This window comes from Lontra canadensis, unplaced genomic scaffold (assembly GCF_010015895.1).
Source record: "Lontra canadensis isolate GAN:19392208 unplaced genomic scaffold, GSC_riverotter_1.0 scaffold133, whole genome shotgun sequence".
In the NCBI taxonomy this organism is placed as follows: domain Eukaryota; kingdom Metazoa; phylum Chordata; class Mammalia; order Carnivora; family Mustelidae; genus Lontra; species Lontra canadensis.
The window spans coordinates 2855553-2869980 of NW_022631127.1; the positions used below are offsets into that span (position 1 = coordinate 2855553).

Below are 14428 nucleotides of genomic sequence, written 5' to 3' on the forward strand. Positions count from 1 at the left end.
CCAACATGCCTAAGTGTAAAGCATATAGCTTGATTAATCTCTCCAAGGAAAACTCACTCATGCAAATCCTACCCTGAGGAAGACATAGAACATTCCTAGTATTCACAAAGACTTGGTGGTCTCCCAGTCTTTCCCCCTACCACAGGTAAGCCCATCACCATAAGTGAATGTGTCCTGTTCCTCAACTTCATATATGTGACATGGCAGCATCTATTCCTGTGTTTAACTCCTTTTGCCCATCATTATGCCTTTGAGACTCCACGAAAGCATATAGCAGTGGTGCTTTCCTATGACTATAGCATAAGTTATCTATCCTTCTGTTGATGAACATTTGTCCCAGTTTGTGGGTGCTGCAAACAGTGCGGATATGAGCATCTAGCACTTGCCTTTTTGGTACAGATAGCTCTACATTTCCTTTTGCACTTTTAACCTTAAAAATAGAACTGGCAGCTATTTTATGAACAAAAATGGGCTTCTTTGGGAATAGCAGAACATTTCAATCTGAACAAGCTATAGCAGTCCAGAAAACAAAAGAGAGGAAGACTCTTGTAGAGAGAAGGGTGGGCTTGGCAGGGTCTGTCATAAACCAAAAGTCCATGGGAATAAACTGGGAGTTCAAAGTAGTGGCTTTTCATTGGCTGAATCATGACAGTCTCTTGTTGGCTGATTTGTGACAGTCTCTCATTGGCTGGGCTGTTGCTGAGGGAGGAGGAAAAACTTTCTTCCATCTGCTGGGGTAGTAGTAGTATGGACTCCAAGGTCCCTCTCTTCCTGTTGGGTGGATCTGCAACTGACAAGGAGCAGTAGAAGGTGAGAGCTCCCCTGCTGGCCTCCCAATTCCATTTTTAAAAAGGTTCCTTTTATTTATTTTCACAGGAAACATACATGCCCTGAGGGAAAAGAATTACCGGGTCTTAGCATGTGCATATATTTAACATTGAGGATACTGTCAGTTTTCCAAGTAGTTCACCTGCATTGTTATTTAAAATTTCTTGCTTTAAACAATTGATATTTACTCTTAAAAAGCAGCGTTTACTGTTTTATTTGTTCATTTATTTGAAGCAATGTTTATTTTACTCCATACCTTGTGCATGTCTTCATTTTTCTTCTTGCTAAAATTCATCTTCTAGTATCTGGGGTTTTTTAGAGAGGATCTGTGGGTTTTAAATGTTTGGCTTCTTGCATGCCTAAAAATTGCTTCATTTTGCCCTCACAATGAATGATAGCTTTACGATAGTTAGGCTTGGTATACAGTTGTAGGTCCCAGGTCCCATTTTCACTGAGGACTTTGAAGATACTGCTCTATTATCAAGTTGATCTCTTGAAGAGCCCTATCAATCTCAGTAATATTATTTCTTCAGTTTGGAGAACATTTCCTCTATTATTTCTTAGAAAATATCCTTCCTTCCATTTTCCTTATTCTCTAGATTTCCTCTTTGATGGCTTTTGCAATTTTTCTGTTTATCTTCTATGTCCCTTAACTTTTGTTTCATGTTATTACTTTGCGCTCTTATTGCATGTTCTGGGGTAACTCCTCAGGTTTTCTGGGTTACTGATTTGATCTTCAGCTATATTCAATTTATTTTCAGTCCACCTGTTGAGCTTTGTTTTTTTCTAATATAATAATCATATACAATATTAGTATCTTTTTTTTTTTTTACAAATTCAATATCTTTGTACATTTCTCTGGAGTCATTACTTACACTTATTCAAAATTCTTGTCCTGCTTTCTCTATTTAATCATATTCCTCAGACATATATTTTTATTGATTGAATTTGGTGACTCTCCTTCATAGTGTTACTATTTAGAGGACATGGTGAAAAGGCTTTCTCATAACTCTGTTCACATTCTCAGATCGTCTCACAGATTTACAAACAGATCTGAGCAGTTAGCAGCACTGGTGCTAAAATGGAGATCAGTCAGAGGTTTTCACTTTAGCTGTGTCTGGGGAGAATAATAGCAGCCTTCAAGTCATACATACCTCTTCTCTTTCACCAGCCTTTCTCTTCTGCTTCCCAGGCACCCTTTCTCATTGCTCCCAAACAGTAACTCGTTGAGCTTTTTTAAACAGGTTGATTCTGTGGGCTCTAATTGGGAATTAGTTGTTGGGTCCTTGGGCGTCAAAGCCAGGTTGAGATGTTTTCCCTGGGAAGAGAAATAAGAGGAGAAGAGAAGGAGAAAGCCAAAAAGTGTGAAAATTCCTCCAAAGTGCCAAGGATTGAGCCAAGAAAAAAAGATCAGTTGACTGAACCAATATGCAGAAGTGGCAGAAAAGGACAGCCAAGCCTAGGTGAAGAATCAGCTTTTACACAGGTGAGGGTGGCAGGCAGGTAAGGAAGTCTGCCCCAGATGCTCCTATGGGTGGTATTGAGTGTTCATGGCTGTCCTTGCTGGGCCAATGGGGGACTGAGTGTGGATGGGTTGGGTTGGCCCAAAGGTTCTTGGTGGGATGGACAAAAATTTCTAGCTTCAGCCTCACTCCTGCAGGATGGGTCCCAGAATCACACTTATTGGACTCCTGAGTCTTCCTCTTTCTGCTTTTCTTAAGAACCAGGCTTTGTGTCTTTTGTTTCCCAGTGACTGAGATAAATACAGGATAATCCCAAATTCACAGACTTTGTAAATGGAGAAAAGTCAAGATCTTCCTCCAAGCCCAGCTTTGATATTTTTGCAACTTAGAATTTCAGTCTCGTGTGTGTTATAAACATCTTCTCTGCCAGACCTAAGAAATGCACCCACACTCCCTGGCTGGGTGAGTTTTCTTCCCTGAGTCTATAGATATCCTTCATCACAACTTGACAAAAGAGAGGTGCTTGGAGGCCTGTTTTATAGGTTTTCCATTCTACAGTTTTGCTGCCCATTACTATCACCTGTCAGATTCATAAAGCAGTAGAATGTATGTATTCCTGACAGTTGATTTTATTTAGACACTAATCCTTATAGCCATTAAAAAAAGGAAGAAAGGCAAAGGCAGGGAGGAGCACACTCAGACTTCCTCTCAGAAAAGTCTCACACATGACAGTTTTAGGACAAGAAGCACAAACAACACTGTGAGATAAATAAACAGGGAAATAAAACCACCAGGATTCCAGTAATCATCAGTTACTGGTCTCTCAAATTAGACAGTAGAACTTGCAGAAACCAGTCACATCTCCAATAACTATTACTCTGCCTCTTTGAACCAGCAGACGACACCTCTACAGTTGAGGAATAAACAATTCTTGTAGGTGAAATGATTCCTGCAAGTGAATAGGAACCAAATGGGAGAGTGCTGTCCCCACTTTTATGAGGCCATTACCCAGCCCCTGGAAAGAGAAGGGAAAGAGCAGAGGCTCAGAGATGGAGTAGTAATTCCCTTCCCTGCCCCCCAGCCCAGGGACACAGCCCACTCTGTCCCCTCCAGGTCACATCCCCGAGACAGCCATTCCGGTGAAATGGGGTGGCTGCCTTTAGATATTTCACAGCTGGAAAGCAGCTCAGGCAGCAGCAGAAAGGACATGGCCTCAAAGATATTGCCAGCCCTTTTCACTTTTTTCCTCTGAACACTTTCTACAATCAATAAGCACCTCTCCAGTTCCTGTGAATTGAAAGGGCATATACCTATTCTGTGAGAGTCAGGTCCTGAAACAGAGGGAGGGGCTGGGACAAAAAGGATGATGTGCAAACAGCACCCCAAGGTCCCCCATTCCACATGCTACCCAGGGTTGAACTTGTTGCTATGTTTTCCTTCGTTCATATCACTCATGAGTGCCAGCCATGCATGACCATTCGCTCAGTGCCAATGACACAATGGTGAAAACAGCCCCCTCCCCATCCTCATGGAGCTTCTGGTCCTGGTGGGAGAAGTGCCAGACATTAATCCAAAAATCACACAAATATAACATTGCAAATGACAACGAGTGCAAGGGCCTGAGAATGTGAGCTAGTAGGGGAGTGCCATCTAAGCTGTCAGCAAAGGGGAAAAAGGACCCTGAGCCCCCAGAGGGGACCATGCTTCTCTGTCCAGGCTCCTGGGGAGAGGGCCCATCCCATGCTGGTGACCTGTCCCTTGCTTTCCCGGGCAGGCATCCTTCTCCTCCCTGTCTCTCCCCTCCCTCAGGTTACCCATCTCCCTCCCTCCACCTCCCTCCTTCTCCGCAGCACTCTCCCTCCATCCATTCTGCATTGTGGCCACTTACTAAGATGTGGGCTCCAGGGAGTCACAACTTCTCTGGGCCTCAGCGTCCTTGTCTGTAAAATGGGAATAATCAAAGCAGCTTGCAGAATCAGAGGGCTGTTGTGGGGGTTCAGTGAGTCAACACATGCAAAGTTGTCCGTGCACCATGTTTATCATTCTCTCCTCACAACCACACCTTTGGAGTTTTTGCTCTTGCCAACTGTCAATGTGCATGGCTACCCAGGGTGAGGGGTCCCAGTAGTTGACACAAGATTTCCCTTAAGAGTAGAGTGTGTGTCTCCTCTTTTCATCAGTGTGCCCATACCAGGCTTCTCTGCCCTAACCCTTACAGTTCGTACTGGATACTCATATCCATTCCCCTTAGAAAGTCCGCCAGGCTCCTTATGTTGTTTGAGGGAACACAAGACCAGGAGGGGTGGAGTCATTGAATGAGGGTGAGGGAAGATCGCTCTGCGCAGGGTCGTGGTGGCGGCCGCTCTCCCGGCGCGCAGGTGCACGGGACGGCGGGCAGCCAGGGACGCACCTGCGCGGCAGCAGCTGGCGGGGTGACGAGGGAACCCACGCCGATCGCTTCCCGAGAGACCCACTGCCACCTGGTGGCCGGCTTGAGAAATGCGCGCTGGGACCCGCCGCAGTGGACGTCCCCAAAGCAGCAGAATGGGCCGACCCGAGGGAGCGCAACTCTGCGGGGCTACACCGCGAAAGTGGGGACGGGCTCCTGAGCAGACTTCGGAACGCACTGAATTCACCCAAAAGTCCTCTAGCGATCCCAAGCCCTGGGTCCAGCTCTAAGGGAGGCAGAGTAACGACTGGGGCTTTTGGCAGAGGAATAACCCCGCCTCTTTGCTCTAAGGCATCCCAGGGAACCCAGGAGACAGAGGCTGGGAGAGAGCCACTGCGTGAAGCGGGCTGTACGGAGTACTGGAACTGAATGAAGGCAAAGACCTCAGCAGTCTGTCCGATGTTCTGCTTTAATCCCCTGTTTGCTCCAATTGACAAATACTCTGCGACTCAGACTTGAAACCTACCTGTCCGAATTGTCCAGTAAATCCCAAGTGCCGTGCAGTGTTAGCGTTTTCCCACCTGGACTCTAGATTGACAGCTCTTTGAATGCGCAGTCGCAGGAGGGGCCACAGCCTGTGCAGGAACCTGAGTCTGGCATGGCATGGACAGCCACCCACCAGCTAGACTCTGCCTATCTTTCCTAGAGAATTACCCTCTATGGCCATTGGCACCCTGTCCTTAGTAGTAGTGGGGAGATGAGAGGGGTGCAGGGAAGCTACACCAGTCTCTATGAGAGGGTCGCTTTCCAATAAAAGAACAGGTCAGAGTTCCAAATGCCTTTTCCCAGCAGGCTGGTGGGCCTAGTGCAAATTTGTCACCATCTCTTCCCTAGCTCTGTATATTCAGGACTCTTTGGTGGGGTAGACATTTCCAAGCCAAAGAAAGCGAGGGTCCATTTATACATTTCTCAGGGGGAAAAAAAAAAAAAAAAAAAAAAGCAAAACAGTGCCAACTTGCCTTACATTTATATAACTTAAGGAAACTCAAAAGATAATAAGGCAAATCTGTTCCCAGGTGACTTAAGGGCTCTATTCATAGACAGGGGAGCAGCTGCATAATTTTAAGTTTCCGCCTGAGCAGGCACTTCCATTACCCTCAGAACCTCCATGGCTGGCTTCTGGAAAGATCAACTCCAGAAGGGAAGGGGGGCTAGGCTAGCTCTTTCTTCCCTTAAGAGCCAGAGTCTGACCCTCTGCTGCCTCCTTGCGTTGAAGGGGAGGGCAAGTCTCCCCTTTCAACCCTCTGCTCCAGGGGTGAATTGAATTCCACTCTGGTGGTGTCCCTTAGCTCAGCAGAGACACACTGGGTCTGTCCAAAGGCTTTCTTACATGTGGAATCTAGGGAAATAAACAACACTCTCTGAACTACCCAGAATGCCTAGAATTCTGATCTGGGAAATGGACCGACCATTCATGACCAGGACACAGAGGAAAAGAAAAGAATTTCCATTTAGAAAAAGGGGTACATCTTTGTTACCTTTTAAAAACCCTGATTTTGGGGCGCCTGGGTGGCTCAGTGGGTTAAAGCCTCTGCCTTCGGCTCGGGTCATGATCCCAGGGTCCTGGGATCGAGCCCCGCGTCGGGCTCTCTGCTCAGTGGAAAGTCTGCTTCCTCCTATCTCTCTCTGACTGCTTCTCTGCCTACTTGTGATCTCTGTCAAATAAATAAATAAAATCTTTAAAAATAAATAAATAAATAAATAAAAACCCTGATTTTGGGGATGCCTGAGTGGTTCAGTAGGTTGAGTGTCTGCCTTCAGCTCAGGTCATGATCCCGGGGTCCTGGGATTGAGTCCCACATTGGGCTCCCTGCTCAGTGGGGAGCCTACTTCTTCCTCTCCCTCTGCCTGCCACTGCCCCTGCTTGTGTGTGTGCTCTCTCTGTCAAATAAATAAATAAAATCTTTAAAAATAAAAATCCTGATTTTCTTTCCCCAGGTAAGTTGATTACAGAAGTAGCCCTTTTCTACCCCTCCCTGTATCTATCCACTTCCTTGGCAGTGTGTCTGTGTAGGAACTCCCATCAAGACAAGCAATGTATTTTCTGCCCCTTGAATCTGAGTTGGCCCTTTGGCTCCCTTTGGTCAACAGAATGTAGGAGAAGTGAAGGTGTTCTGATTCTGAGCCTAGGTCTCAAGAGGCCTTGCATGCTGCCTTTTTCTCTTGGATCTCGGAGCTCATTAGCATCTAATCTATCTTTAAATACACACACACACACACACACACACACACACACAGTCCTGAGCTACATTCTTCATGGGCCAACTTAGGTCATTTGACCATGCCTGAACCAGTCTGTTCAGCTAGGAGCATGGCAGAGAGTGGTTGGCTTAGACTTGACTTAGGTATGAAATTCTGAAATAAACTAGAGCAAGGGGGAAGGAAGGCATTCTTTAGTTATCTGAGACTATCATGGCCCATCTGTGGTATAGCACCAATGATATCCCAAACACTTGGAAATGACAGCATATAGAAGAGGTGAGACTAGTCCTTGGGAGCCAACCACATGTCCAAACTTATATGAGCAAATGGATTGAATAATTAACAGATTCACCTTTATAGTGGGAGATTTTTAATATATGTCTGTTATAATTTGATATATTAAAAAACAAGAAAAAAGTAAAAAAAATAAAGATGCTATGATGTGAATTACACAATCACAAGATTCTACTTTGTCTACAACATGTGGAAAATGCACACTTTTCAAGCAGTCAAGCAGCATTGGCAAAAATTGTCATCTAACTATGAAGAGAATCTAAATAAATTACAAAAAGTAGAAATCAGAGAAGCCATATTTTTGGACCATAATATAATAAAATTGGGAATTTGCTACAAAGGGCAGATGTAGCCGTGACAAAAATCTATCCATTTGGAAATGTTAAAATGCACCTCCTTAAAAATGCATGAAGGAGAAAATGACAACAAAAATTAAAGACTGCTTAGAAACAAATTATAATGAGGAGCAGAATGTTGGAATGTTGCCAAGGCAGCATGTAGAGGAAAAATCATAGTTTTTTTAAAATGCATTCATCAGGTTCAAAAGAAGAAAAAAGAACCACTGCTAGAGATGAAAGAGAGGCAGTTCTACTCTCTGCTTCCCCTGAAAATCCACCAAAAGAACAAAACATAGCTCAGTGTTAATTCTGGACAGAATGTTGCAGAGGTATGTGAACAAGGATGCAAGTCCCAGTTCTTCCCTTTATGTCTGTGGCTTTGGGAACATTATGTTTTCTTCCACACCCTTGGTTTTCTCACCTGTGAGATGGAGTCAATAATGTCTCCTTTGGAAGGCTGTTGGGAGGAATCAAAGATGAAATTCTAATCACATACATACTGAGGACTTGTCCTATGCCACATGTTATCCTCAGCATTTTACAAATACTGACTTGTTTAAAATCTGCACCAATCCTTTAAGGCAGGAAGTGTTGTTAGTCTCCTTCTATGAGTGTTGCCTCAGTGAACTGACGAGTAGGTACGGGAACTAGGATTCAGGCCATGCTGTCTTTTTTTAAGACTTTAAGTAAAGCACAAATTTTCTTGAAAACAGTGTCATGGTTCTGAAAGCTCCATCCAATGAAGCTTTGATGCATCAACCAGATGTAAGGGCATGAACAGGATACAGAGTAAAACAAGAATACCAGGGAATTGAGAGAGCAGGAAGAGAAATGAATTATGCTTTCCCTCAACAGCCCAGCCTCTGGCCAAGGAGACCACCATGGTGTGAGGTTGGGAGAAGGTGCAAAGATAACTGGGTTGTGGCACACAAAGTGTCATAATATGGATGCCTGGCTGTGAATCACTTGAATTTTGGAAACTAAGGTTAGATGCATCCGTGGGGCCAAGGAGATAACAGACTGGGCACAAGCCCTTGGGGACAATATTGAGGACAATAAACTTAAATGGGAGCTGTGAACAGCCCTTTCTCTGCTTCTTACTATATATAGTATTTTTCAGCAGAAAAACAATTCCAAAGAAAGAGAATTTATACTTAGAAAGGCATCTGCAAGGTTCTCTGAGTAAATGGATGACATCAGACTTAGACTGCCCTTGGCCTACCTGGGAAAATGATCTCAGGCCTCTCCTCTCTCAGTACTGTCTCCTTGGGAATTATAGAGGTAAGATAAATATGCTGCATCGTGTCTGCTTTCTTTGCTGTTTCTCCATGATTTATGGGTCCACACCTCGCCTGGGAGACCTGTGAGTTGGCATCAAGCTTTGCACTTACATGGCCAGAATAACATCTTTAAAAATGGTGCAAAACAGAGGAGGCAACTTTCATGTTAATGTTGCCTATGTGTGTTTTGTTTCACCCACAGCAGCTGTACATGTTCTGTGTGGTGACATAAGCTGTGAACCTGGGTAGCTGTTGGGACCCCCAATAAAATGCAGAGTTGGTGCATGCTGCATAATGTGTCCTGTATCCATCTGGAAAGCTCTCTAAACACAGTATGAGACTAACCTTACTGGGACATGTGAACCCACGACAACCACTGGGGCCATCATCTATGCATAAATGTTCCCAAAATGAGAGATGAGGAAGGAGCATGTAAGCATATTGTGGATGAAAACCACATACCATGGATCTGCAAAAGCACAGAACTACCCAAAAAGACACTGGCAGAATTCACATGAGTCGTTGTTGGTCATTTCAAAGTAATCAGAGGAAGCATACTCTTTTTTAAAAACAAGGGCAGGAAGCTTAAGAAAAAAGGTATAAAATTTCAAAGAAGAGATAAGCCCACAGAAGGTGATAAGATCATGAAAAGAAAGCTGGCAGTCCCCAGAAAACAAATTAAAAATAAAAATGAAGGTAATATAGAACATAAAAACCATATTAAAAGCAAGAGATATGTTCTATATACAAGTAGTGGTATATAAAATAACACATATAGAATAAGAGACTGAAAACACAGTTTGGGACATGGTAAATAAGGTACCAGAAAAACAAACTCACAGAAATTAATGGAGAACAAGGAAGTTGTAACCATAATTACAGAGATAAATGTAAAGCAAAGGAAACAACATATTATAATAATTCTCTGAATAAAGAAAGTCAACAAATAAAATGGAAACAATATCTAAAGATATAATAGAAGAAAATACCTGGATTTGCAGCTCCAAAGATTACACCAAGACATAGCTGGGTGATGTTTCCTCCTTCTCTTCTTCCTCCTCCTCCCCCTTCTCCTCCCTTTTCTCTGCCTCCTCTTTCTTCCTTTTTCCTCTTCTTCTTCCTCTTCCCCTTCTTCTCCTTCTCCTCCTCCCCCTTCTCCTTCTCCTTCTTCAGATAGGCTTCTATACAGACTCCAGTAGCCAAACTGTGGAAGGAGCCAAGATGTCCTTCAACAGATGAATGAATAAAGAAGATGTGGTACATATATACAATGGAATATTACTCAGCCATCACAAAGGAGGAATACCCACCATTAGCATTGACATTGACAGAACTGGAGGGGATTATGCTAAGTCAAATAACTCAAGCAGAGAAAGACCATTATCATATGTTTTCATTCATAAGTGGAACATAAGGAATAGCATGGGAGACCATAGGGGAAGGGAGGGAAAACTGAAGGGGGCGGGAATCAGAGAGGGAGAAAAACCATGAAAGACCATGGACTCCAGGAAACAAACTGAGGGGTTCAGAGGGGGAAAGGGAATGGGGGAATGGAGTAGCGGGGTGATGGGTATTAAGGAGGGCACGTGTTGTGATGAGCATTGGGTGTTATATGCAACTAATGAATCATTGATCACTACATCAAAAACTAATGATGTATTATATGGTGGCTAACTAAACATATAAAAAATAAATTAAAAAAGAAACACAACACTACAATAAAGTTTCATCTTAAAAAAAAAAAGATAGGTTCCTATACAGAAAAAACAGGTAGTCTTCAAGATATGCACACAAATTCACCAATATAGTTCTCTTCTTCAAGAGGTGGTGCTAGATTCATTTCCCCTTGAATATGGACTGGATTTAGTGACCCCTTTCTAGATAACAGAATATGGCAGACATGATGGGATGTCACTTTTGAGATTAGGTTATAAAAAGATGTGGATTCCAGCTCTGGTGCATGTGCTCTCTCTTTTTCTCTATCTTTTCAATCATTCATTCTAAGGAAAGTCACCTGCCATTAGATACTCAAGAAACCTATAGAGAGGCCCTCGTGGTGAAGGACTGAGTCCTGTCAACAACCATGTGCCTAGGGAAGCAGATCCCTCAGCTGCAGCCAATAGCTGAATTGCAACCTCACAGACACCCTGAGCCAGAACCATCCAACTAAACTATTCCCAGATTTCTGACTTACGGAAACTGTGAGGTAATAAGTATATGTTGTTTTCAGTTGGTCAGTTTTGGGGTTAATTTGTTCTGCAGAAATAGGAATTAATACCTTATACAAGAAAGAATCTACTGCTCTCAGAATTTTCTACATCCATACTCCATTCCAGAAGATAGGAAATAAAAATCTACAAAGTTTGGAGGGGAAGATAGTATGATCCAAGATTTTTAGAGGTAGCTGAATTGTTCATGGATGTAGGGAACAGACAGATATTCTCAAGCATGTAAAAATTCAGGAAAGACAATAACCATGACCCTTTTTGGGAAAAAAAGGAATTACTTGGGATAATTCAAACCTAACAATGAAGAAGTGATTAAAATTCTAAAATTCAAGAATACAGAAGACGAAGCAAGAAGATCAGTACTTGGCATCAAATCCACTAAATTAAAAAGATTGAGTTGTGAGAGGTAGAACTACTGCACAGAATATAAATGTCATAAAGCCTGGCAACATAAAAATAATATCATTCATAAAACTTCCGGGCAAGGAGGCAGAAAGGTAGCAGAGAACATAAGTGCTCTCATTTCTTCATTTTTCTTACCAGCAAGTAAAAACATACAGTTGAAAGCAGGAACTTGTTAAAAATTAATGACTTCCATCTCATCATTCATGATCACTCTTCTTTAAAGAGATCTTTGAGAAACTAATACCATCTCTGGAAAAAAAAATCTGGAAAAATCTGAAAAAATAATTCCTACAGTCTCACTTTAGCTTTTTTTCTTCAATTCTTGTTTGTATTTTACTTTAAAATTAGCATGACCATACATTTGAAAATTATGTCTCTATACTTCTATCTGTTTAAGTATTTAGGGAGGCATTTGGAATGATGGTCATGGTAAATCACAAATAATTTTTTTTTTTACTATACTTTGGTATGATTATTATCCTGTATTTTTATTTTATCCTTTCTACATTTATGTGTTGCTTGAATTCTTTTGGGGAAAAAAGGTGTATTATTTTAGGTAAGTTAATTTTTTTTTTAAATGAAACAAGGGAGAAGTAAATGAATTAAATGTACAAGTTAAAGAATAGGAAAAAATGAAAAAATGAACTCCTATAAAACAAAGGTAAAAATAGAAATTAATAAATTAAGACACAAGTGAATTTAATTTATAAAATTTAAAACTTTCTTTGAAAAAGATAAGTAAAATAGACAACACTATGGCAAAGTTAAGAGGTAAAGAGAGAAGGCACAAATAATTTACCTTAAATAGGAAGAAGAAAGAGACATCCCTCTTGGTGTTTTCTTTCTTCCTCATTTTCTCTTGTTAACCTTAAAAATATAACTGCCAGTATGTTATCAGCAAAAATGGTCTTACTTGGGAGTAGCCGAGAATTGTAATTTGGGGTAAGAAAGCTACAGACAAAACCATTGGCAAGTCCTTAGAACAAAAGGAAAGGGCTGAAGCTAGTGGCTTTTCAATGGTTGAGCTGTGACAGCCTCTCATTGGCTGGGCTGTTGCTGGAACAGGAGAAAAACCTTTCCTCTGCTGGGATAGTGAAGTGGTGGCTAAAGTAGTTTGAACATGCATGTTACCTCTCTTCCTGTTGAGGCTGCAATGGACTATCCGTGGTAGGGCATGAGAGCTCCCCCTACTGGCTTCCTTGCTCTATTCTAGTGAGGCTTCCCTTTATTAATTTTCACACTCCACACTTCATAATCTTTGCTCACGCTGACAGGCAGCCAGCTGTTTCCTGCCTGAAGTCATTGTCTTTGTTTCCTTTTCTTCCCAGAGAGTCTTTGAACAGTAAGGCAATAAGGTCTTAGCCATCTGGTCCCTGCTTACTTCATCAGCATTAATTTTCACCTCAGCTCTGCCCATTTGTGGATCTTCCAGAATTTCCCCAAATTGCCTGGGCTGTGCCCTGCTTCTGTGGGTCAGTCGGGCTGCCTCCCATATCTGGATCCTTTTCCAACCCATTGCATGGGAAAACTACTCTTCAGTTCACCAAATTCAGCTTACATATATTTCTCTCTTTACAATGACTTCCTCATTTGTGCCCCTTCTTTTTGACACCTCTCCCTGAAAAGTTCTAATATGAAGACAGACACTGCCATCCATTTCCTTATTCTCTAACACAGAACACATAGATTCTTGTGGAGTAAAGGCATGAAATAGCTACACAGCTCCTGGGCAGGAGGAGTGGCAATTTCTGAAAGGCATGGTCTATGCCCTACCTCCCTGATTTGGGGTTCTCTGGATGACTACGGTAGGAAGGAAAAGGATTTGAGGCCCAACCTGTTACATGGGGACAAGTGGGGATGCAAGTTACGGTAATATATGCAATGGCAATTTGTGACATGCTTGATTCACTCATTCATTCATGTGTGCCTACTACAAGCAAAGCGTAGAGATGGACTCTGGGAATAGAGCCGTGAGCTAGAGTGCTGAGGTCCTTCCTTCACTGGAGCTTACATTTTGGTGGTGCTGACAGGCGAGGGGACACAGGGAAAAAATGAGTATGGTTTACTGGTTGTAACTATAAAAGATAATCACAAATAGCAATAAATGTGTCACGAAAGAATTGGAATGCGTACGGTATGATGGAGACAGAGGGCTATTGCACTTTCGATGGACAGCAAAAGTTCTGTGTTGAAGGCACCATTTAAGCCAAGAATCTGTTGACAGGAAGGAGCTAGCCTGGCTGAGAGGAGAGAACATTCTAGGCTATGGTAGCAGAAAATGCAAAGACCCTAAGGCAGGAATGCGTTTGACATATTCAAGGTATAGGTAGAAAGCCAGTGTGGCTGAATCACAGTGAACCTGTGACAGAGCCGGAGATGACATCTAACTAGGTCAGCCTGCTGGGTTTGGAATTGAGCCTTTCTCTTTATTGGGGTTTCATTCATTCATTGCAGTGCAAGGGGCTATAGGCCATGGTGACCAAGTCAGCCCTGAGATCCCCCACCTACCCAAATGATAAATACAGGATTCCTGTTCTGGTATACACGTGCCTCCAGAATTCTGTGTAGTAGGGACTGTAGGGCACAAAACTAGGAAACTTGCCTTAAAACTAAGTTGTAGGGCACCTGGATGGCTCAATGAATTGATTGAGCATCCAACTCTTGATTTCAGCTGACGTCATGATCTCAGGGTTGTGAGGTGGAGCCTTTGTGGGGCTCCGCACTCTGTGCAGAGTCTGCCTGAGATTCTTTCTCTCCCTCTCCTTCTGCCTCCCCCCTGCCCCCCAGCTCATGCTCTCTCTCTCTCTCTCTAAATAAATATCTTAAAAAAAAAACCTGGAATGGGAGAAGATATTTGCAAACAACATATCAGATAAAGGGCTAGTGTCCAAAATCTATAAAGAACTTAGCAAACTCAACACCCAAAGAACAAATAATCCAA

General features: G+C 42.6%; 1 protein-coding gene across 1 annotated transcript in view; it reads left to right on the plus strand.

Annotated features, from left to right (window-relative positions):
* Window positions 1–4606: 4606 nt before the first annotated feature.
* The window catches only part of TXNRD3 (thioredoxin reductase 3), an 85211-nt gene continuing 75389 nt past the window's right edge, over window positions 4607–14428 (plus strand). The window contains exon 1 of the mRNA XM_032842853.1: window positions 4607–4882. Within this exon, the coding sequence (XP_032698744.1) occupies window positions 4607–4882 (276 nt within the window). The remainder of the gene's footprint in view (window positions 4883–14428) is intronic.